This window comes from Anabrus simplex, chromosome 14 (assembly GCF_040414725.1).
Source record: "Anabrus simplex isolate iqAnaSimp1 chromosome 14, ASM4041472v1, whole genome shotgun sequence".
NCBI lineage: Eukaryota > Metazoa > Arthropoda > Insecta > Orthoptera > Tettigoniidae > Anabrus > Anabrus simplex.
The window spans coordinates 73,454,295-73,477,180 of NC_090278.1; the positions used below are offsets into that span (position 1 = coordinate 73,454,295).

Sequence of the window (22,886 nt, forward strand, 5' to 3'; positions counted from 1 at the left end):
TATTAAATATATTGCAGGGCATTTCTGATGGCAAAATATGGCACACATTTAGAGCAGCCATATTAATGCCTCATTATGCCTCTATTTGGGCCTTTAAAGACATACAGTACACAAGACCCTGATCTTCCTCTCAGTAGATTTTTGGTTTTGTGTCACTAATCAGGATGTGCACAGACCATGAAAGACAAGCTGCTGTGGCACAGAAACAATCGTAATGAATGTGGGCCAGTGGCTGAAACGAAACAGAACCCCAGCTACTTGAGGGATAGCCGGGCTGAGTGGCTCAGACGGTTAAGGCGCTGGCCTTTTAACCCCAACCTGGCAGGTTCGATCCTGGCTCAGTCCGGTAGTATTTGAAGGTGCTCAAATACGACAGTCCCATGTCGGTAGATTTACTGGCACGTAAAAGAACTCCTGCGGGACAAAATTCCAGCACCTCGGCGTCTCCGAAGACCTTAAAAAAAGTAGTTAGTGGGACGTAAAGCAAATAGCATTATTATAATTATTACTTGAGGGATATCTGCTAAACACCCCTAAAGGTGCGTCCACACCAAGATGTTTTCATTAACCTTGTTAATAAACACCGTTAACGAACAATGTTCATGAACATTTTTGGATGTTAATAACAAAAATAACGTGTTAATTAACTTTTCAAGCATGTTGATAAAATTTCTTTAATGTTGTCATTAATGCTTTCACGGCCCTACGGCAGGGAACTGGCTGGCAACCAGGTATTAAGAATTTACGTAGGAAGTTCCCTTCCCAATCCCTTCACTATTGTTATTTCGTCTCGGTGTTTTCTAAATTCGTACGTTCCTCGTCGCCAGATGTTTCATTCCAGGCTTGAGTCTATGCCATACACCTGCCAGTGTCATGTGTTACGCAAATACGTTATGTGAACCGCTTAGACTGATTGTGATGGTTCAGTCAGCTCTCACTGTGAACGCTAGCATTGCCACGTCCTTCGGACCATCTGGTGGCGAATGACCGTACCATTTTTCCACTTCTGTTATAACATCCAAATTTAAAGTGTCATTGTTTAAGAAGCCTTTCTTGTGGAGAGTCGAGATTTCTTCTGAGGACGCAGAGCACAGTTCCCTGTACAAAAATAATATGAGTCACCACCTTATCAATACACTAATTTATTTACTTCCAAACTGGTAAATAATGTTAAGAATTTCACCTTATTTTCTTGACACGGCATAAGCCCAAAAGCCTATACAGTATCATGTCTTTAAAATTTCTTTAACTTTTGTGAATGAATTTTTTCATTTACTTTCCATGTTTTTGTTAACATTTCGGTTCGCACAAGCGCAAGAATGCAATTAGAGCCCGCAAATTTGAAATGCGGAATATGATGATTTCTTATTTTTTCTAAAAATTTACTATCAATTCGCAAGTGAAAGTTCTAATATACAGTACCTTAAATTCTGTATGATGTTCTTTTAGATGTGTTCTAATGTAGTTTCATTTCTAGCTTCGCACCTCGCTGAATAACCTAACCTCCCTTAATCGCTTGTATATCATCAAAATGATACTATCCTAAGTAGGTAGGTTAAATGAAGATTTTTAAAATTTTGTTCTGTTACCAATTCCTTGATATTGTTGTATAAGGCTTCAAACACCTCAGACACAATAGCTGAAATTGCTTGTTTTGATACTCCAGATAAATACACTAGGTAAATATGTGAAATGTCTGAATCACCAGTTGCTAGGAATCTTGAAGTTACACCTATAAAAAAATAGCCTGTCATTAGTGGAGTCAGCTTTCCGATATTCTATATCATTACTTGCAATTTCAGATCCAATTACTGTCAACAAGAACTGACGATCATGTGGGGGGCATTCTCAAGAGAATTTTGAAAGCCTGCTGCACCATAAATTAAAAGTTCTGACAAAACTGTTCTTTCCAAACTTAATTCTACTCGCCTTTCCAGTACTTTTCTTTGCCACACTTCGTGTCTGTGTTTTTCTCTAATTGTACTCACTGAAATAATGAAAGCTGCAGCTGTAAGTATTTTCTTCTACCTGTCCCTATTTATTGTAACCTCACAAACAGTTATTTTGGTGTGGATACAATGTTGAAGAAGTTTGTTAACAAAAGTTTATTAACATGTTGAAAAAATGTTTTCATTAACATTGTTTATTAACTTTGTTTTGTTAACATTGTTTATTAACTTTGGTGTGGACTAACCATAACATGTTAGACCAGTGGGTTTTTGTCACTAGCTTGGATGTGCACAGATCAGTACTAGTGAAGGAAAGGTGAACTACAACGATGGTTCTGAGATTGTGCAGTTGTCAGTTTGCTCATTGCAAGGAAGAAAGCCAATGTGAACGCTGCAGCTCAAGCATCTAAATCAATGTCAAAACACAGTGGAGCATTGAAAATTATCAACAAAATGGAAGAAAATTATTTCTCCTGGATGAGGCAATAGTGCTGAAAGACAAGGTGTTCACCACAATACCCAAGATTGTCCGTTGGCAGCCTTCTCAGGGAATCCAGCTGAGTTCTTCCCGGCTACAATAAACTGCTCAATTAATGATGATGATAATAATAATAATAATAATAAATGATGAATGAAATCTGTAACTGTTGTACGATTACACTGTTGATCGCAACTGCGAACTCACTGCATTAGCTTTACTACACCTTGATTCAATCTCACTTACTACATTACCATCCTGGGAGAACACACAACCTAAATACTCGAAATTATCGACCTCTTCTAGCTTTGTATCACCAATCTGACATTCAGTTCTCTTGGATTTCTTACCTACTGACTTCAATTTAGTCTTCGAAAGGCTAATTTTCATACCATACTCATTGCACCTATTTTCAAGTTCTAAGATATTAGTCTGCAGGTTTTCGGCACAATCTGCCATTAAGACCAAGTCGTCAGCATAGGCCAGACTGCCGACTAAATTTCCACCTAACTGAATCCCTCCCTGCCATTTTATACCTTTCAGCAGATGATCCATGTAAACCACGAACAGCAAAGGTGAAAGATTACAGCCTTGTCTAACCCCTGTAAGTACCCTAAACCAAGCCCAATTGTCAACATAAATGCCTTTGATTGATTTTAATAATCTACCTTTAATTCCATAGTCCCCCAGTATGGCGAACATCTTTTCCCTCGGTACCCTGTCATATGCTTTCTCTAGATCTACGGAACATAAACACAACTGCCTATTCCTCTCGTAGCATTTTTCAATTACCTGGCACATACTGAAAATCTGATCCTGACAGCCTCTCTTTGGTCTGAAACCACACTGGTTTTCATCCAACTTTCTCTCAACGGCTGATCGCACCCTCCCTTCTAAGATGCCAGTGAATACCTTGCCGGGTATACTAATCAATGAGACACCTCGATAGTTGTTGCAATCCTTCCTGTTCCCTTGTTTATAGATAGGTGCAATTACTGCTTTTGTTCAATCTGAAGGTACCTTACCAACACTCCATGCTAATCTTACTACTCTATGAAGCCATTTCATCCCTGCCTTCCCACTATACTTCACCATTTTAGGTCTAATTTCATCTATTCCTGCTGCTTTATGACAATGGAGTTTATTTACCATCCTTTCCACTTCCTCAAGCGTAATTTCACCATCATTTTCCTCCTCTCCATGAGCTTGGCTGTTCGCACCACCACCAGGAGGATTCCTTTTACATTGAGAAGATGTTCAAAATATTCCCTCCATCTCTCCAGTGATTCCCTGCGATCTATTATGAGTTCACCTGAATTACTCAAAACACTGTTCATTTCCTTTAAAAAAAATTTATATCTCACACCATCGTCATTTTATGAGCTGCTGAATTTAGCTAATCAGATCGCTTCACGGGTGAATTCAAATGGGCTTTGTGAGGCGGTGTTGCTAAATCTGAACGTGGCTTAAGACCAGCTTGAGAGCCATTGTAAGAACACAAACACACTGTGGACTTCAGCCGGTGCTATGGCATGATCCTGTCATTTCGGAGGTCCATGTTCAAATCTCTCCCATGGTGATTTTATTTTTCTTCCAATGGTGCTCTCAAGCCTGTCTTAATTCATGTGCAGATTTAGCAACACCGCTTCACAAAGCCCATTTCAATTCTCCCATAAAACGATCTAATTGGCTAACTTTAGTGGTTGATAAAATGACAACGGCGGAAGATATTGAATGATTTCTTTCAAATTATTTATCAGTATGACCAACCCTCTAACGCTTATATACGTGGTTCACATTGTTTCCCACCATCCTGTATTTTTTATGCAGTTTATACTTTTATTTCCTTGAATAGTTCCCAAAGTCTTACAAGTTCTTTTGTCTTTTACAGCAGCCAGCTCCTGTCCCAGTACCAGCTCCAGTTCCTGAACCCCCGGCCATAGCCCCTCTCGTTAACAACGAACAAGAGGAAGGCCAACTCAGCGGCGGGGAAGATGAGAATGCCCAGTTGCAGATTGTAACTGGAGACACTGGTAAAGACACAGGTAATATTGTTTGTATTACTTCATTCCTTTGTTGATATAATTTTCGGAAGGTGAACATGACTGCAGGTATAATGTTCTTTTCCTCTTTGAACTATTAATATATAACCTTTTAAGTGTTTCAGTTTGTTGAAAAAGCCATGCTTAACAGCTGAGAGTAAAGGATGTACATTGGATGGATTGCAGTGAGATTAGTTCAAGAGACATTTCTATGTTTATTATGGCATAACACAATTTTTGTATAAGATGTTTTGCTCTTGTTCTTAACATTTACACAAACTAAACATGGGTGAATTGAAGGAACAAAGAAATCATCATCATATTTTTGTATTTGGAAAAAGCTTATGATACAGTTATGAGAAAACATGAAAAAGATTGTACCAAAATCATTAATTAACAAAATAAAAATGTTGTATCATGAGAGTAAAAGCAGTGTACGAGTGGGGAGTGGTGACTCTGAAACATTTTAAACAAAAAAAAGTCTCAAGCAACGAAGTGCACTGTCACCATAATTGTTTATTATATTGATGGATGAAATCATAAAACATGTAAAACAGAGTATCAGTAGTGGTGAAATGAATGCTTCGGTATTTGCAGATGATGTGGTGATTTGGGGAAAGGGAGAAAAGGAATTACAAAGGAGACTGGACATTTGGAATGAAAATCTGAAGGAGTTTGGATTGGTAATTAGTAAAAAGGAAACTGTAGTCCTGCATTGTGGAAAAGAGAAAAAGAGAAGCCAAGTGAACATAGACGGAGAACGGTTAGAGAATGTAGAACAGTTTACATATTTGGGTAGCATTATTAATGGAAGAAATGAAATCAACGCTGAAATTAATAACAGACTAAGTACAGGTACAACATTTTATCATCAAGTCAGAGAGCTTTGATGGGGTGACAAAGTACCCAAGAGAACTCAGTTAACATTATATAAACAGTATTTCATACCAATTGTTACATACGGACTAGAAACACTGGAAACTAATAAGAGACAAGGTGGTAAGATCCAAGCAGTAGAAATGAAATTTTTAAGATAAAAAAAAAAAAACCAAGAAGAGATAGAATTCAAAATATTAATATCAGAGAAGAGCTAAATATAAAACCGTTAGTACAGAACATACGGAAAGCAAGGCTGAGATAGTTCGGACATGTAAAAAGAATGGGAAGGGAACGGGTAGCAAGAAGAGAATTGGAAAGAGAAGTTAAGGGAAAGAGATCAGTTGAAAGACCGAGAAGAAGGTGGATGGATCAGATTTGGAAGGACATTAGAGAAGCTGGATTGGATGTTGCGGAAGTAATGGAGCAGGAAAAGTGGAAGGACAGAAAGGAGTGTAGGAGGCTTGTTAACCACACCCGGGCGACTGGAGTGGGACATTGATGATGATGATGATGATGATGATGATGATGATGATGATGATTAAAAAGTAGGTGAATCTGGTTTTTAGACTTAGCATCAGCTAATTTTTAGGTGAATAAATTTAGATAGTTGTATCTTCTATGATCTGGAAAATGGGTAGAAACTACTGTGGTTGTTGCATATTAAGTCTTAGATAGTCTTAGTTTTGCTGATAAACAAATGGAAGCTCTTTTATTGTTTCCTTCTCCTTCACTGAAATTGTATTGCCTGCAGTGGAATTGTGCTCATTATTGGACTACAATTCACATTGCAAAGAATGTGCCCCTTTCGTGCCGAATATCACCTGATGTGAAAGGGCATTATTGTTGCGGATTTCTGCAGCATATTGTAAGCAATTTTTGTTGGAAATGGACACTGTAAGATATCGTGAACAAGAAGTAATTAAAGAATTTATTATATGCTAATTCACATCTACGCATGTTGTTCAGTGAAGGGGAAGAAGGTGGTAAGTAGGAAAAGGTTGTTAAGATGGAAAGTATGGTCAGAAAAGGGGCAAAAGAAGGTTCTGAAAATACATACAAAAAGGTGCAAAAAAGCTGTTGATGAAATCAAGTTATTAAGGTTTAAGCCAGTTGCATGAACTTTCCTTATCCCATTTACTGGCTTCTAATAATTAATAAACTTGTTATATTGGATTGCACACAACATTTCAATGCTTTGGCAGTAAGTCGCAGGCGCTTTGAGCTCAGTAGATTCTTATATAAGAGAGGAACTCCACTCGACAACTACAGAAACCAAGAAAGCATATCTTTTCAGCACTCGTAAAGGAAGTTTAATCAAAGTTACAAAGGTTTCCACATCTGGATTGTTCTTCAAATGTAATTCGAATTTGTCTTTAGCAAATCCATCAAGGTTCTCCCTAACACTCATCAACTTCTTCCAAACTCTGAATCACATCAGGCAAATACTTGTAGCCATTGCACTGCAAAAAGTTCCAATTCTAAGTCTTTGTTGTTGTATAATTGTTGGGCTTGCTTAATGGCTTCTGCGTCCATTGAGTCTAGGGCACCGGGCGAGTTGGGTGTGCGGTTAGGGGCATGCAGCTGTGAGCTCGCATCTGAGAGATAGTGGGTTCAAACCCCTCTTTCAGCAGCCCTGAAGATGGTTTTCCTTCTCATCCCTAGGCCTTTCCTGTCCCATCATCGCCTGAAGACCTATTTGTGACGTAAAGCAAATAGCAAAAAAAGTAGAGTTTAGGGCACAGATGAAGTATTTAATTTTATCAAACTTTTTGCCCGAGAAAATCTGTTGAAGCAGAGAAAAAAGGTCTAATATTTTAAAAACACAGATGGAAGTGGGGGAGAAAAGTGTTGAAACATGAAATAGAAGGAAAAAGGTGGCAACATGTAGTAATCTCAACAACAACAAAAAAAGTGCATCAAATTGTGTTTATTTCACTTCATTTCATGTCCCCAAATACACTAGTGATAAGAAACGCGCTAACAGTTGTTTGTAAATTTACTCTCGCAGGTCATTGTTGACTAAAGAAATCAAGAGTACTTAAAGCTGTGGAAGAAAAAGAGAATGCATGTGATGGCATTGCACAGGATCCTATTCAGCTGATGTATACATTAATGTTGCTTAGTTAAGTAAATTGTCCGCTTAAACGACGAGCCAAATTAAAAAGAAAACTGACATGAAGCAAACCAGAAATAAACTAATCATAGGTTATAAATTTCATATTAATCCGTATTGAAGAGTAGTATAGTGTAAAACAAAAGCTAAAGATTTCCACCTATTCAATACTGTTTGTCGTAACCTTAAAAAAGTTACATATATTTGTTGAAACTAGTTTCGGTCTTACCCGAGACCATCATCAGTCAAAATCGAAGTAAAGGCAAGACACGAATAAAAAGAAAAAACAAAAATATATAAATATATATATGAAGCCAGCATGAAATTCAAGCCAAGTAAAGATTTTAAAACACTCATCAGTCATTTTCTGTGCAAGCTCTCAGCTTTCCTCCAATTGTTGCTTCAAATCCAAAGTTTCTCTATAATTTTTCTTGGTAATAGATTCTATTATTAATAAAAGTTCCCTTTTTTAGATATTTCCTAACGTTTCTTAATCTTGAACTAATTTTGACAGACTGAAAAATTTAAAGGTTATGCTAACTGAGTTGAAACTGAAAAGAAAATGGCTTTCACTTAAAAAATTCTGATTTATAATAATTTCTGTGTGATTTTTTATTTGGATATTTTTTCATTGTGAAAAACGTAAATACTCTATCCTGATCCAAATGATCTGAACCAAATGTTCTTTAGACTGCAAAGGGCTTAGTAAGTTGTTTATAACTAACATCGAAGGCGTTGAAATTCTCAAAACATCGATTTAAATATCTGGGATCACTTATCCAATCGGATGGTGGCATGCTCCCAGATGTTCGAAGCAGAATCAATCCTGCCTGGATGAAGTGCTGTCAAGTCACAGTAGTCCGTTTTGATCGGAGGGCGCCAATGTATCTGAAATCCAAAATCTGTAGAACCATGATTAGACCAATGGCACTGTATGGAACCGAGTGTTGGCCAGTTATAAGGAGACACGAACAATAACTGCATGTAATGGAGATGAAGATGATGATGCTTCGCTGGCCACTGGGACTCACTAGACTGGACCACATCAGAAATAAGGATGTTCGGATGGCATTTGGTGTGGCTGCAGTCGCTGAGAAAACGAGAGAATAGTTTGCGACGGTATGGCCAGGTGCTACACAGACGTGGTTCTTCAGTTGCGAGAAGGGCATTAAACTTAAGTCCTGTGGGGCGCAGAGCACGAGGGCGACCAATGAAGCGCTGGCTCGACACTCTGTGGGAGGACATGGGTGTGGCGAAAGTCTCTCCTAAAGATGCACAAGATCACATCGAGTGGAAAAGGAAGTGTAGAACAGCAGACCCTGCAATTAAGCGGGATAAATGCGAAGGAGAAGAAGAAGAAGAGGACTACATCTTAGGATGACAGGAAACATTTTGAATCCTATTCATTTTGTACACATTTCAGTTGAATTGAACAGGTGGACCCATTTCAGTAAACAACTTTCAATACGGATCACATGAAACTTAATAGCATACGAAGGTAAAATCTTACCAGACCCTGGAAGCGTCGAATAATTTGTGCCCCAGGTAGTTATGATTTAGGCTGCCGATGGGGCTACTCAGAAGTGGTCGAATGGAAATATCCTTTTATAAGAGGGTAAGTTACACATTACTTTATCCGTAGGTGGTAGAACCGGCCTTTATTTCGTTTATTACCTTGCCTAGCAAATAATTTTATTGTAAAGAGTATTCCTGTATACACAAGAGTCATCATCATCATCATCATCATCATTGGTTTGCCCTTCCAGCGAGCCGGGTAGGGTGTTTGAAAACGAGCGTCTTCCAAAGTTGCCTATTCAAAAACATTTCGTTGTCCAAGACAGATTCCCAATTCCATCCTCTTCTCTCCACGTCTTCCCTCAGTTGGTCCATCCATCTTCTTCTTGGTCTTCCAGCTGGTCTTCTACCTGTTATTCTCTTTTCCAAATAAGCATATGGTAACCTTGTGCTATTCATTCGTTTAACATGCCCAAACCATTTAAGTCTAGATGACCTAAGTCTTTCCTCCATCGATTCATTTAGACCTAGGTTAGATCAGATCTCATCATTTTTCACATGATTAAGTCGGGTCTTTTGGAGGGCAGTTCTAAGAAATTTCATTTCACAGGCTTGAATCCTACTACAATCCTTTGATGTTGGTGTGCAGGTTTCTAGAGAATATGTAAGGGTCATTTTTGTTCTTTGTGGGACCTTCTCATCCCATAGTAGGTGTCTAAAGATACTGTAAAAGTTAGAGCCTTTGGTTACTCTGTTTGTTATTTTTATCTCAGCTCTGTTATTACTAGCCATTACGCTTCCTAAATAACTGAATTGGTGTACTACTTCAACTTGGTGGTCCTGTTTTTTTATGTTGCATTCTGTATTATGTCTGCTAATTTTCAATGCTACTGTTTTTGATGGGTTCAGTTTCATTCCATAATCTTCAAACTTCTTACACCATACATTCAGATTATTTTGCACTCCCTCCTTTGTTTCATCCCATTTTGCCACATCGTCTGCAACAGAGCCTGAAGATCTTTATTACCTTTTCCTTTTAGTTCCTTTAAAATGGTATCCATAACTGCTATGAAGAGAAGAGGTGATAAGGCACTTCCCTGTTGTACTCCTTTGGTTGTATTGAACCATTCAGAGTGACCATCACCAATTCTGACACAGCTTTTACAATTAGTATATAGCATTTGGATCTTCCTAATAAGGTACTTTTTTTAAAATCAGCAAACAAGTCTCTGTTCATAATGGATCATGTATCTTAGTGTAATGAGAAAAGCATAGTGTCAGCAATAGTTGTTTTAGAACTGTAGAATATGTTCTTGTTAAGTGATGGAAGGGATAAACTGGCATTTTGTTCTCTGTATTTATAGAGCCTAGTGTTGAGAATCAGGACGATGACGATGAAGACAGTGACGATGATGTCCAGGTTGTTATTGGAGACATTAAAACCAGTCCCACATATACAAGTCTCAATATTAAGCGAGGGGGTCTCCTAACATCTGCAGCGGGCGGTGAGAAACTAAAGGTAAATTCATTTCCTTATTGTGACGCTCCTGTTGTACTGTTGTTGGCCATGGCCTCAGATTGTCTCATTGCAAAACTTAGAGAATTATATCTGTGGAAAAACAGTGACCCAAAAGTCGTTCACATTTGACGAGGCTCTACTTCATGGAATATTGGAGGTAGAGAGGTAATAATTCAGACACATGATTAGCATGACATAGGGTTTTATTGACACCAAAATAAAGTAAATAAAGCTCCACTAACAGTGCCTTTTCTGGTGACGTCAACATGCCATGATTGCAGGCGTATCTCGTGCCGTCTCTCACGACAGCTCCTTTTATACCCTAATGGGTCTCATGCGGCATCACTGACGCGTTGCTGTCCAACGCCATCTGTTGGCCTGTTTATGCACTCGTTGTTGGTGTCAATAAAACCCCATGTCATGTCAAGCATGTGTAGCCATTTTTACCTGACGTGTTGCTGTCCAGTGCCATCTGTTCGTCATTTTGTGTACTTTATTGTGGTAACAACGAAACCCTATGCCATGCCAATCAAGTGTGTGTGTCAATTATTACCTATCTACCTCCAATATTCCGTGAAGTATTGCCTCGTCAAATATTAGCAAACTTTTGGGTCACCCTGTATAATTTACTCAGAATCATTGTATGCAGTTGATGTATGTTTGCAGCTGAAACAAGGGATGATCATTAGGGATTCGTTGTTTTTTTTCCTCCATCTACTCAGAGGTAGTGATGTAAGGAAGGCACTGGCATCGTGCTTGACACCGGTGCCAGAGACGGAACAGTAGGCACGGTGCCACGATTTAAAACGAACCAGTGCCAGTGGCACTGCCATAAAAATAAATATGTGAAACGCTTACAAGAATAAAAAGGTTTGTTACGTGAATATTGACCTTATTTATACCGTTAGTAAGGACAAGAACCATCAGTCAAGTCTGTTTTTCAATGAGTACATTGAACAGTATGGCGGGCACTGGCAGCTGGCACTGTTGTAGAACAAAGCACTATTGTGTGTGGCCACGTGACTGCCTCGTGCCAATGGCACGGCACGTACAGACCAGTGCTTCTCAGATCCGCGCCGGTGTCAGTGGCAATGCCAGGATAGATCACTTCTACAGTACCTACTGGTCACCCCGTCCTACCAGTTGCTGCCGGACTGTTCCACGCTATGCTTTGTTCTCTTTCATTATATTATCGATTGTCTTGAATTCCGTGTCAATGTTAGATAGACGAAAATCTAGTCCTTTGTGGAGCTGTATCACTCCAGATGATAAAAACCAGTACATAGCAGTGTGAGATATTTGTAAATCTTGTATATCGTTCAAATCGATGATAACATGTTTAAAACGGCATAGCTAGGTTGGCAGATCCGTTAAAATAGTGGATGGAAAGAAAGCTTCAGTATCCCAACATTTACTTTTTAGCTGTCCGGAAGTTGTGTGTTGTAACAACATACGCGCCTGCTGAAGCTGTGTTTTCAAAAGCTGGTCAAATTTTAACTAACATACTGTCAGCGAATAAAGTGAAAAATTAGTCTACTCTTCTTGAATGTGAATGGAAAATTAATTTGAGGGCTATTTTGTAGTATTTTGCATGTAAATATTTATATAAATTACGGTATATCTATGTGTAGTTGTCAATACATGAAGCATAAACGTTTTTATACTAGTCCAATGAATAAGTAGTCATCGTGACACTGACAGTGCCATGGCACTGGTGTTTTGGCACGGTAACGCGCTTGGCACTGGTACTGTGCACCAGTGTCAGCATAGGCACCGGAATTTGCATCACTACTCAGAGGTCTTATGGGGAGATAGGAAAGGGAAGTGCAGGGGCAGGGAAAGATGCGACTGTGGCCTTAATTAAGGTATTCACATCCACTATCGAAATGCAAGCTGAGAACTATGTGACCAACCACGTAGCCAACTCACTCGGTCAATATAAGTTTGTTTAATGTCCCTTGCATGAATCGTGAGTGCTGTACAGTTTCGATGTATCGTAAATTTGAGTCATTTGACCATTTTTTCACGATATTTTATGTAATTTTTTTTTTTTTTTTTTTGTGAAATTCATCATTCTTTTTGTCATCATCATCATCATCAGTGTCCCACTCCAGTCACCTGAGTGTGGTTATTCTTTTTGTGATTTTGGAAAAATTTTGTAATGAAAACTAGATATACCGAGCTCGATAGCTGCAGTCGCTTAAGTGCAGCCAGTATCCAGTATTCGGAAGATAGTAGGTTTGAACCCCACTGTCGGCAGCCCTGAAAATGGTTTTCCGTGGTTGCCCATTTTCACACCAGGCAAATGCTGGGGCTGTACCTTGATTAAGGCCATGGCCACTTCCTTCCCACTCCTAGCCCTTTTCTGTCCCATCGTCGCCGTAATACCTATCCGTGTCGGTGCGACGTAAAACAACTAGCAAAAAAAAAAAAATTGATATACTTAGGACACACTGCCAATCCATGTGTTTTTAGATGCCAGCGATATAGTACAATGTTGATTTATTGACTACTGTTCAAGATATCAAAATTGATTCCTATGTTATCTAGAAATCTTTTTATGTTTACTTGCATGTTATTTAAACTTTTTAGTGCCAGGAGCGTATATTGGATGTTCAAATTTGATCTGAGATATTTTTTAATATTTGTTTAATTTTGCATGTTTGGGTTGTACTCTCATGATGAGATTTGACATCAAGACCTATATTACCCAGCACCTGGAGCCAAATAAAGTTCATTTTTAACGGCTTAAAAATCTGAGATTCAGATGTAACATTTATCATTCTCTATTTTTAGCAACCAGGCAAATTCTCCATAGAAGAATTTGAAGCTGTTGGAACTATTAATGGTGTTCCTGCTCATGAATTTAATCTTGACTCATTAGAAGACAAGCCCTGGAGGAAACCTGGTGCTGATATAACAGGTGAGTCTGTTCCCGTACATTGAGATGTAAAGAACCTTTCTTAAAATCTAGATTTACTGAGATAATGTGGGATGTGTTCTGAGAATATCTTCAGCAGAGTACAGTAGAACCTCAATAATTCGAAACCGGTTAATTCAAAATCCCACCTAATTCGAAGAAGCTCTCGTTCCCGAAAATATGGTTTTGCATGTTATTTAAATTGTTTAATTCAAAATATGGATAATTCGTCATTCGAAGAACAATGTCGGTCCCATTACCGAACTCAGTCTTTTAATTCAAAACTTCCTTTACATTTTAAATAATTAGTATTTTACAGTGTAATTTAATTTCAAAATGTATCCGTGTTATGATAGAACGCGTCTTCCAGAATGTGCAGGGATAGCTTTCCGCGCTTTCACTCACTTCAGTGTGTCTACAGTGTGCTTCAAATTTGCCAGGTTTGAGTGAAATCGTGATTCTAGTTATGGTGCAATAAAGGGCTCTTGCTTAAGGTAGCTGAGGAAGCTTACCACAAGTGTCATCTTCAGCACAAACCGTACAGAATTTTAACAACAGTACGGTGTATAGGGTAGACGTCTCCTTGTTTTATTGCTGTCATTGTGTTAATAATGTGCAGTGGTGCAATTTCTGGAAAAGTTGTGCCTTGTACTGAAACCCCCAATTTTTTTTTGCTTTACGTCGCACCGACACAGATATGTCTTATGGCGACGATGGGACGGGAAAGGGCTAGGAGTTGGAAGGAAGCGGCCGTGGCCTTAATTAAGGTACAGCTCCAGCATTTGCATGGTCTCACTTGACTTCTGTGCACACTGTTGGATGCATTTTCTATGTCAAGGTGGGTTCGAATCCCACTGTCGGCAGCCCTGAAGATGGTTTTCTGTGGTTTCCCATTTTCACACCAGGCAAATACTGGGGCTGTACCTAATTAAGACCACGGCCGCTTCCTTCCCATTTCTAGGCCTTTCCTGTCCCATCATCGCTATAAGACCTATCTGTGTTGGTGCGGCGTAAAGCAAAAAAAAATAATTCTATATCAAGGAAGACCATCAATATATCCTTGCTGTTTTCATTACAAAACTTTTGGAACTGTCTATCAGTCGTGGACCTTTATGATCTAAAGTCATGTTATTGTTCTCTCAGTACACATAATAAACTTCGTGCTTGAGCCCGTATTGTCATAAGTATGAATTTGTGAAATCCTTATATCAAATATTCCACCTTAACAATACTGTGAATTGTCTTTATTGTTAAGACTACATTAAGCTATAATAATGAGACATGTTTCGTCCTGTTTTCGGGACATCTTCAGTCAAATAAGAACAAGACCGATTAAAAAAATATAGTAAAAACAAAGTTCAACTATTTGATAAAAGTCTTTGCATCTTTTAGCAATGCGACGTGTTGACGTCTTGTCATAAAAACTTTGGTAATATGTAAAAATAAAAGTCTTAAAAATAACCTGCACATGGGTGTAACATAGATCACATCATCAAAATATTGCATAAATTGTCTTAACTGTATCACAATGTCCATGAACTGCACAGATTTAATGCAACATGGCTTGTAAAATAAATTGATCATGTTGATGTTCATGACCCAGCATTTGAAATTATTGCACATGTTATAAATTGTATGCATGGACTATACAAGTTTGTTGTCACGTAAAAGTAGTTTCATAAAATGAGCAAGAGACAGTGGACTTTTAACACATTGGCTGCCAGAGCGGTACAAAGTACCGCTGACTGGTGTTGCTATATGACTTTCCCTGCCGGGCCAGCGGACCGCTGGGCCGTTGAATTCGCTATGCTAGTGTACCGCTATGGCCTCAGAGCAAAGCCTGTTGTGCTTGGTTTCCAAACTATAGTTTTTATTTTTTATTAATCCAACTTCCGTTTATTGGCAATATCTATTTGTCCTATCAGTTTAGCCATGCGCTTCGGTGTGCCGAGTTAGCTAACTAGCAAGCTCAAGATTTTGAAGATTGTGGGTTTGATTCCTACTGTCAGGAAACCCACTTATAGTTTTCTGTGATTTCCCATTTTCACCCCAAGCTTATGCTTACCTAATCAATAGACCACGCTGATTCCTTCCAAATTGTTGCACCCATACCTGAGCTGATTTCTACGCTTATCGCAGTAAATATAGCGTAAACATGAGCGTATTCGCATTTTTTAAATTGACAACGTTCATTGACAACATAGCAGCATTTTACAGTACAATTGAGCATTTGGCAAGGAGTAAATAGGAAATAAATATATTTCAAATTTAATTTGAACAGATTTTTGTGTTGCAAAACATAGTAGATTAGTTTGACATGGACACTACGTACCAGAATTCTCATACTGAAGGGCTAGCGTCATTATCTTCTGAGTTTGATAAGAAAACGGTTTCATTTTTATAATTAACCCCTCTGTTCACTGGTAAAATAACCTAGAAATATCTCACAAGTATTTCACACACACACCCTACTATAAAGCAATGAGTGCCTTGCAATTGTAGTCCTAAGCACTAGTAAACAAATCATGGCACGTTCTGTTACCTACATTGTGTACTATCAAGCAGTGCAATCTTCTAGTACCGCTAGACTGTACCTCTCTGGCCGTCTAGGCAAAACCGTGCAGTGAACATTTCTGTGGGGCCACGGCGGTACCTCGGGGTGTTGGGAATTTTTATTGTATTTCATACATACATTAAACACTTGAAGTGAAATATCACTTCAAATTTTGCTTTACTGCTTATTTACTACATGCATAGAAGAAAAAATGCCTCAGCCACTGGAACATTTCTTGCTGTGTGTCCTGTCAACGTGTTGGTCATATTGATGCTATTGACAGTGTGGGCCTGAAGAAGGGGAGACAAAACTGTAAGCGAAAATAGATTAGTAAAGTGTGTAAAGCAGTCTCTCAGTCTTCCCTCCACTTTTGCTCTATATCTTCTCTCCAAAATCTTCTTAAACACCTTACATGGTGGCACATCATGATGCTTGCTAGTTTTTACATTCTTTCCTACATCATGTTTTGAAAATGAGAATTATTCCTCCCTTCTAATATTCAGTGGTCTTTCTCTACATAATCTTACTAAATAATTTGAAGTAAACCAAGGTTTGCGGCAAGGGGATGTATTATCCACTGTGCTCTTCAACGTAGTTCTTGAGTGTGTGATGAGAAAGGTGGGGGTCAGTAATCTGGGCGGTACTCTGTTTAACCTTGTAACTCAGAGTCTGGACTATGCTGATGATGTTGATATGCTTACTCGAAGATTGAAAGACCTAGAGGAAGGACTGGACAGATTAGAAAAGGAGGCAGAAGAAAAGGGACTGAGAGTGAATAACGCCAAAACTCACTATTTGTTCTCATCTAGGAGGACCATAGTTATGGAAGATAAAGTCATAAAATTGAATGGGATAAACTACGAGAGATGTGAGACGTTTAACTATTTAGGAGTGCTGGGGATGAAAGATAATAGCATGAAAGAGGCAATAAAAACGAGGATTGCTGCAGGTAATAGGGCTTGCTTAGCTTTAATGAAAGTGTTCAGATCACACGGCTTTAGTAGACGACTGAAGCTGACAGTTTACCGAGCGGTGATACGACCAGTGGTAGCTTAGGTTCTGAAACATGGACAATGATCAGAGCAGATGAAGAACTGTTGAACAGATGGGAGAGAAAAATACTGAGAAAGATTTTTGGTGCAGTGGATGAAGGGGAACAATGGAGAATAAGGAAAAACAGAGAACTGGAAGAGCTCTATGGACATTCAAATATTGGATCTGAAATAAAAAGCAAAAGATTAAGGAGGTTGGGACAGGTAGAGAGAATACCAGATGATAGGTTTGTCAAGAAAATATACAAAGGACATCCAGGTGGCAGAAGATTGAAAGGAAGTCCTCGGAAAAGATGGTTAGATGAACATGAAAGTTTACAACTTGTAACTATTATTGCCGGTGAAGAAGATCTGTGTTATATCATCAGCAGTTGATGAGAAAGGTACACACATGTCAATCTATCTTCAACTACTGGTTGTTTGGTTAAAGCAGAAAATTCTGTGGCAATTATATCAAGAGTTGGAAGAACTACAGCTTATTTCTTCTTTTTTATGAAGACATTGAATTTGTCCTTATCCTTTTTTGATGTTCTTATATTTGTCTTTCTCTCTCTCTCTCTCTCTTTCTCTCTCTCTCTCTCTCTCTCTCTCTCTCTCTCTCTCTCTCTCTCTCTCTCTCATCTCATCTCCTACCATATGTATCTCTTCTCCTTCCTGGCTTAGTCTTGAATGTTTCTATTTTTATAGACTACTTCAACTATGGCTTCAATGAGGAGACATGGCGAGCGTATTGCGAGCGCCAGAAACGAATACGCGTACATGAGTCGGGCGTTGGACTTGCACAGATCGGAGGAACGGGACCAGCAGGACGTGGAACCATCCCCGTAGCCATCACTAACGATAACTCCAAATATTCTGGCTTCATGGGACCAAAGAAAGCTGGACCACCACCGGGACGTAAGATGGGAGGCACTATCGATGTCATTGGAGGTGGAGGCCTGGCATCAAGAAGGAATCTTGATAAAGGAACCCCTCCCAAAGAAAATGTCATTCAGGTACAGTACTGGTGTTTTGTTTAAGGTATGTTTTAACATTTTGAAGGAAAATACAAGTTTCTTAACTGAATTGTTTGATTTTCATACCATAAAGCACACAATATAAGACTAACGTATTAATATATTGCAATCAACCTTTCCTGCCTTATCTTCCCCCCCCCAAAAAATGTTTTATTAAAAAACACATCAATTTTCAAAATGTCATAAAATTTTCCAAAATGATATGATCTTGAAATTGTTTTCACTAATTGTATTTCATTCATAGAATGTTGTGATGTAGGATCTTCAAATTATCAAGAACAGAAAAGGAGCTAGATATCATTTTTGAAAAAAGTTTAAAAATAATTAATCATCCCTGTTAAAAATACTTATAATAATAATAATAATAATAATAATAATAATATTTTTCACAACATTAACAAAGTAGTAGTTGACAACATCCCCACATTCATTAGCTTTAATTTAATCTAGCATTGAGTTTTCTACCTCAATTTTAAGGATATTAAAATTTATTTGAAATGTGGGACGGTTTGCAAAAATTTACATTAAAAAAAACAGCACTGAAGTTCTAGAACTAAGTTGTGGACATAACCCACTTACTTGGGCATGTTAAAACATGCCTGCTCCATAGGATGAACCATCTTTTAGAAGCCGCCTCTTTTTTTTCTCTGTCTCTCAAGTACTGCCTTTTCTGCTTTCGTTCTGCAGTACTTCGATTTGCACCTCTTTGCAGCCATAGTGCATCAGCTTCAAGTACACCAGATGATGTGTACTTGCCAGGAGCCATTCCCGTCCTCAAGTATATCTATTTCCATTCTGTTTCCCCAGTTGAAATGGCAAACAGCATCCATCACTCCTAATTGTAAGGTATCAAGCCCCATATATGTCTCATTAGAACACCTTCTCCATACCATGGCAATATTATTTTGAGTCAGAAGGCATTTCTGAGTCGGTGAGTCTCTCATATGTAGGTTGTATCGATCCATACAAAGGAGAAGGGAATGAGGATGCCATTGCTCATGTGGGGACAGACGGGTTAACAAGCTGACTTGAGAAAGAAGAATGATTTCAATGCACACACTTTATTCAAATTATTCTCCAGTATACCTCTGCTGAATATTTAAAGAAATTTGTCTTGATTTTCTAAAACTTGTCTAGAATAAGCTGTGATCATCATAATCATTGGTTTACAGTTCCAGTTTCCCAGATACTTGTTGATGAGCCTCTTCTACACTCCTCTGTTCATGAATGTGTTATTCTTCATTACATCATCCAGTGTCTTTCCCCTAGCTGCAATTTCAATCTTGAACATATTCATCCAGCAGGTTCTAGGTTTGCTGCAATAATATTAATTGGAATGCAAATATGAGAGCGGATCAAATATAAACGGGAATTATTTTTAAAAAATTTATTGCATCAACCAAAAAAATACACACATAGAGATCACTCTTCTACATAGTGTCCTGCCTTTGATACACATTTTCTCCATTGGATGGGTAAGTTATTGATGCCGTTCTGATAAAAAGAAGAGGGACGTGTGCAGAGCTAGTTGCGCATGAACTCTTCTACACTTGCATCATCATCAAACTACTGTCCTCCTAGGTCTTGTTTGAGTAGTCGAAACAAATGGTAGTTGCAGGGCGATAAATCTGGACTGTAAGGAGTGTGTAGTGTCCAGTGAATTTCCTCCAGTTTTTCCCGCGTTAAAGCGGTGGTATGCAGCCTTGCATTGTCATGGAGAAGATGACGTTTCGGATTGGTTGCCAGCATCGCTTGTTGCGATGTGCTGCTTTTGCTTCATCCAAAAGGCAACAGTAATAGGCTGCATTAATTGTCCTTTGTTCATAAAAAATCCACCATCAAAACGCCCGCGGAGTACCAGAAAATGGTTGCAAGCCCCTTTCTAGAAGATGGGCGTGTTTTGGCCTTGACCGGATCTGCTTCATCTCTTCGCCGCCACTCCTTGCTTGCTCGCTTTGACTCTGGGGTGTAATGATGCACCTAAGTGTCATCACAAGTCACAGTACGACGCAAGAAATCTTCTCCGTCCTCGTAGCGACGCAGGAGTCTGACAAAATTTCTGGCGTAAAGTTTTCTGTTCCTGGTTGAGGAGACAAGGAACCCACCTGGCAGACAATTTTTTGAAATGGAGTTCGTCTTGGATGATGGTTTGAACACTTCCGTAACTTATTCCTACGGCTAAAACAATTTGCAAAATTTTTATTCGCTGATCTTCACCAATAATGTCACAAATGGCAACAATGTTGTCTGCAGTGATGCTTGTCCACAGTCTCCTTTCATGAGGTTCATTTTCCACAGCTTCTCTTCCTGCCACAAATTTTTTAGCCCACTCATACACTCGAACCTGCGAAAGTGTTCCTTCCCCAAACTGTGCGCAGAGCTGTCTCAAAATTTCGGAAGTTTTGGTGGCATCTTTTGTGAGAAATTTGATAATGATGCATTGCGCAACAGACTTGTGCACCTCTTGCTCACTCGTGGCGTACTCTAGCAGCCCAGCCACCCGCAGTGCCAATGCCTACGCAGTGGCCTCTATGGTATGCTCTAGCCATGCATCTTGGTAGGTATGCTATTTACCAAACTGATTAACTCAAATTAGCACACTGGGATGATACACTGGCAACCAGGAATGAGTTGACTGGAAAATTTATAGGCTAATATCCAATAACAGACCAACTATATTGGTATTATAAATTTACTCATTTGGGGCAAATTTTTCAGGTTCCGTATGGGAATCAACATCTATATCACCCCCAATGCTTGTCAAGAACTAGCTTAAAACAAATAATAATAATAATAATAATATGTATGTTTATCGTTATAAAAATTGGAAAAGGGATCCAGTGCTTATTCTATGGTCATTATTATTATTATTATTATTATTATTATTATTATTATTATTATTATTATTATTATTATTATTATTCATTGCAATACAGATACAAAGCTAACTGGGGCAACAAACCAAACGAAATGCAATTACTCTGTAATGAGCCACAGGAGACCAACAGGTCCCTGATACCAATATACCTGTACTCAGAAGACATCCCTGAACAACCGCCGAAAGTTTGTCAGTGGAGTTCAGCTTCACGCTGTATGTTAATTTGTGGAATTATGTCCGTTGAATCGAGGGCTTGCTGTACATTCTTTGTACTTGTTTCTAGTTTTTTTATATCGCTATTGAAGCTACAGATTACATTCAAATGGTGCATGTTTTAATATGTATAATTTTCTCATGTTTCCTTACATAACAGATGCACCCAAGATTTTTGTTATAAAAATTGGAAAAAATTTATGTTTATTATGCGCTAAGTACTTGGTGAAAATGAGTGCTCCATGACAAACTTATCTCCACGACCTCAAAAGTTTGGGATCCATTGCTCATTCTATGGTCATCGGTGGATACAACCTCTTAAAACATATTGTTTCCTGTATAAATTCAAGCAGTTTTATCTTTTTCCCCTATCTTTACAGGTCATGACAGCTGATCGAAGGGAGTACAGTCGCAAACCAACTGGCTTCCCCGATATGTCAGTACCGCCTCCCCCATCAACTATACCTGTGGCTTCTTTTGAATTACCTCCACCTCCGCATGGTGTTATCCCTCCCATTCCAACGTCCTTCCCTCCACCTCACATGGACTCCTATGGGAGCGATTTTTATGGCTCGGAAGCAGATTCCTACTACAATGCCTACGAACCAACTCAGGACTCCCAGTGGAATGATCCGGTAAGAATTATTATCTTGTAATTTATAAGCATCTTCTTGATTATGCTATATTTTGAGTAAATTTAGTTAGCCTGCCTTACATGTTCCACGCCTGAAATGACACAACACATTATAGCCACATGTAGTGCAAGATGAATGAAGAGAGATCATTACATGTAGTAAAATGCATTGCGGTTCCTTATTGACATTTACGATCATATAATTCTTGTAATTTATTTGTCCTCCTAGTCAATACTGTAATATGTTACAATTAAAAATTGAAACACGCTAAAAATTGTTAATGTAGGACATGTTTCGGCCCATTGGACCGTCTTCAGCTACAGAATTTATGCATTGAAAAGGTCTACACAATTATTTACTTGAATTCAATATATGATAAAATTCATGTCCCATTTTTTGATTTGTTAAAAAGTCTGTTCAGTGTTATAAACATATATTAACATGATGATTTTTTTTTCTTCTATAAAACTTCTAGGGAGTCCCTATAAGAAAAATATGAGGGCCATCCAATAAATAAGTTTCCCTATTTTAGAAAAATACAAGTGGCTTATTTACACTTTTGAAATATTTTATTTTCAATCTACAACTCGTACACTACTTTTCCACATAGTCGCCATTTCTGTCCAAACACTTTTGGTATCTTCGTCATACCAGGTCGGGTCCTGTCTCTGTAGCTAGCAATTCACCTCCGCTTCCACCTCTTCATTACTCACAAACCGCTTGCCTCCAAGGTGCAACTTTAGTTGTGGAAAGATTGAAGATCACTCGGGGCAAGATCCGAAGAATATGGTGGATGGGGGAAAAGTTCAATTTCAAGTTGTGCAGCAAATCCTGGGTCCCTTGATCTGAATGGGGGCGCGCATTGTCATGAAAGAGCAACACTTTCCAAGACAGAAGACCAGACGTTTTCGTTTGATTGCAGCGCTGAGCTTCGTAAGGACCATACAGTACCTCTCAGCTGTGATAGTAGTGTGTTGGGGCAGGTAGTCAACCAACAGAAAGCCATTACAGTTCCAAAAGACGGGAGCCATAACTTTGCCCACAGAGGCTGAGGTTTTGGCCTTTTTTGGTGCATGTTCGCCAGGTTTCTTCCATACCATGTTTCGTCGTTTTGTTTCTGGAG

General features: G+C 38.7%; 1 protein-coding gene across 6 annotated transcripts in view; it reads left to right on the forward strand.

Moving 5' to 3' along the window:
• The window catches only part of Fip1 (Factor interacting with poly(A) polymerase 1), an 82,693-nt gene that overhangs the window by 4,390 nt on the left and 55,417 nt on the right, over positions 1-22,886 (forward strand). For all 6 annotated transcript variants that reach the window (XR_010861572.2, XM_067158294.2, XM_067158296.2 and 3 more), the window contains exons 2-6: positions 4,319-4,472; positions 10,341-10,495; positions 13,292-13,418; positions 17,709-18,016; positions 21,509-21,763. Coding sequence is in view for 5 of the 6 variants with exons in the window: in XM_067158294.2 (XP_067014395.1) it covers positions 4,319-4,472; positions 10,341-10,495; positions 13,292-13,418; positions 17,709-18,016; positions 21,509-21,763 (999 nt within the window). In the remaining variant the exon portion in view is untranslated. The remainder of the gene's footprint in view (positions 1-4,318; positions 4,473-10,340; positions 10,496-13,291; positions 13,419-17,708; positions 18,017-21,508; positions 21,764-22,886) is intronic.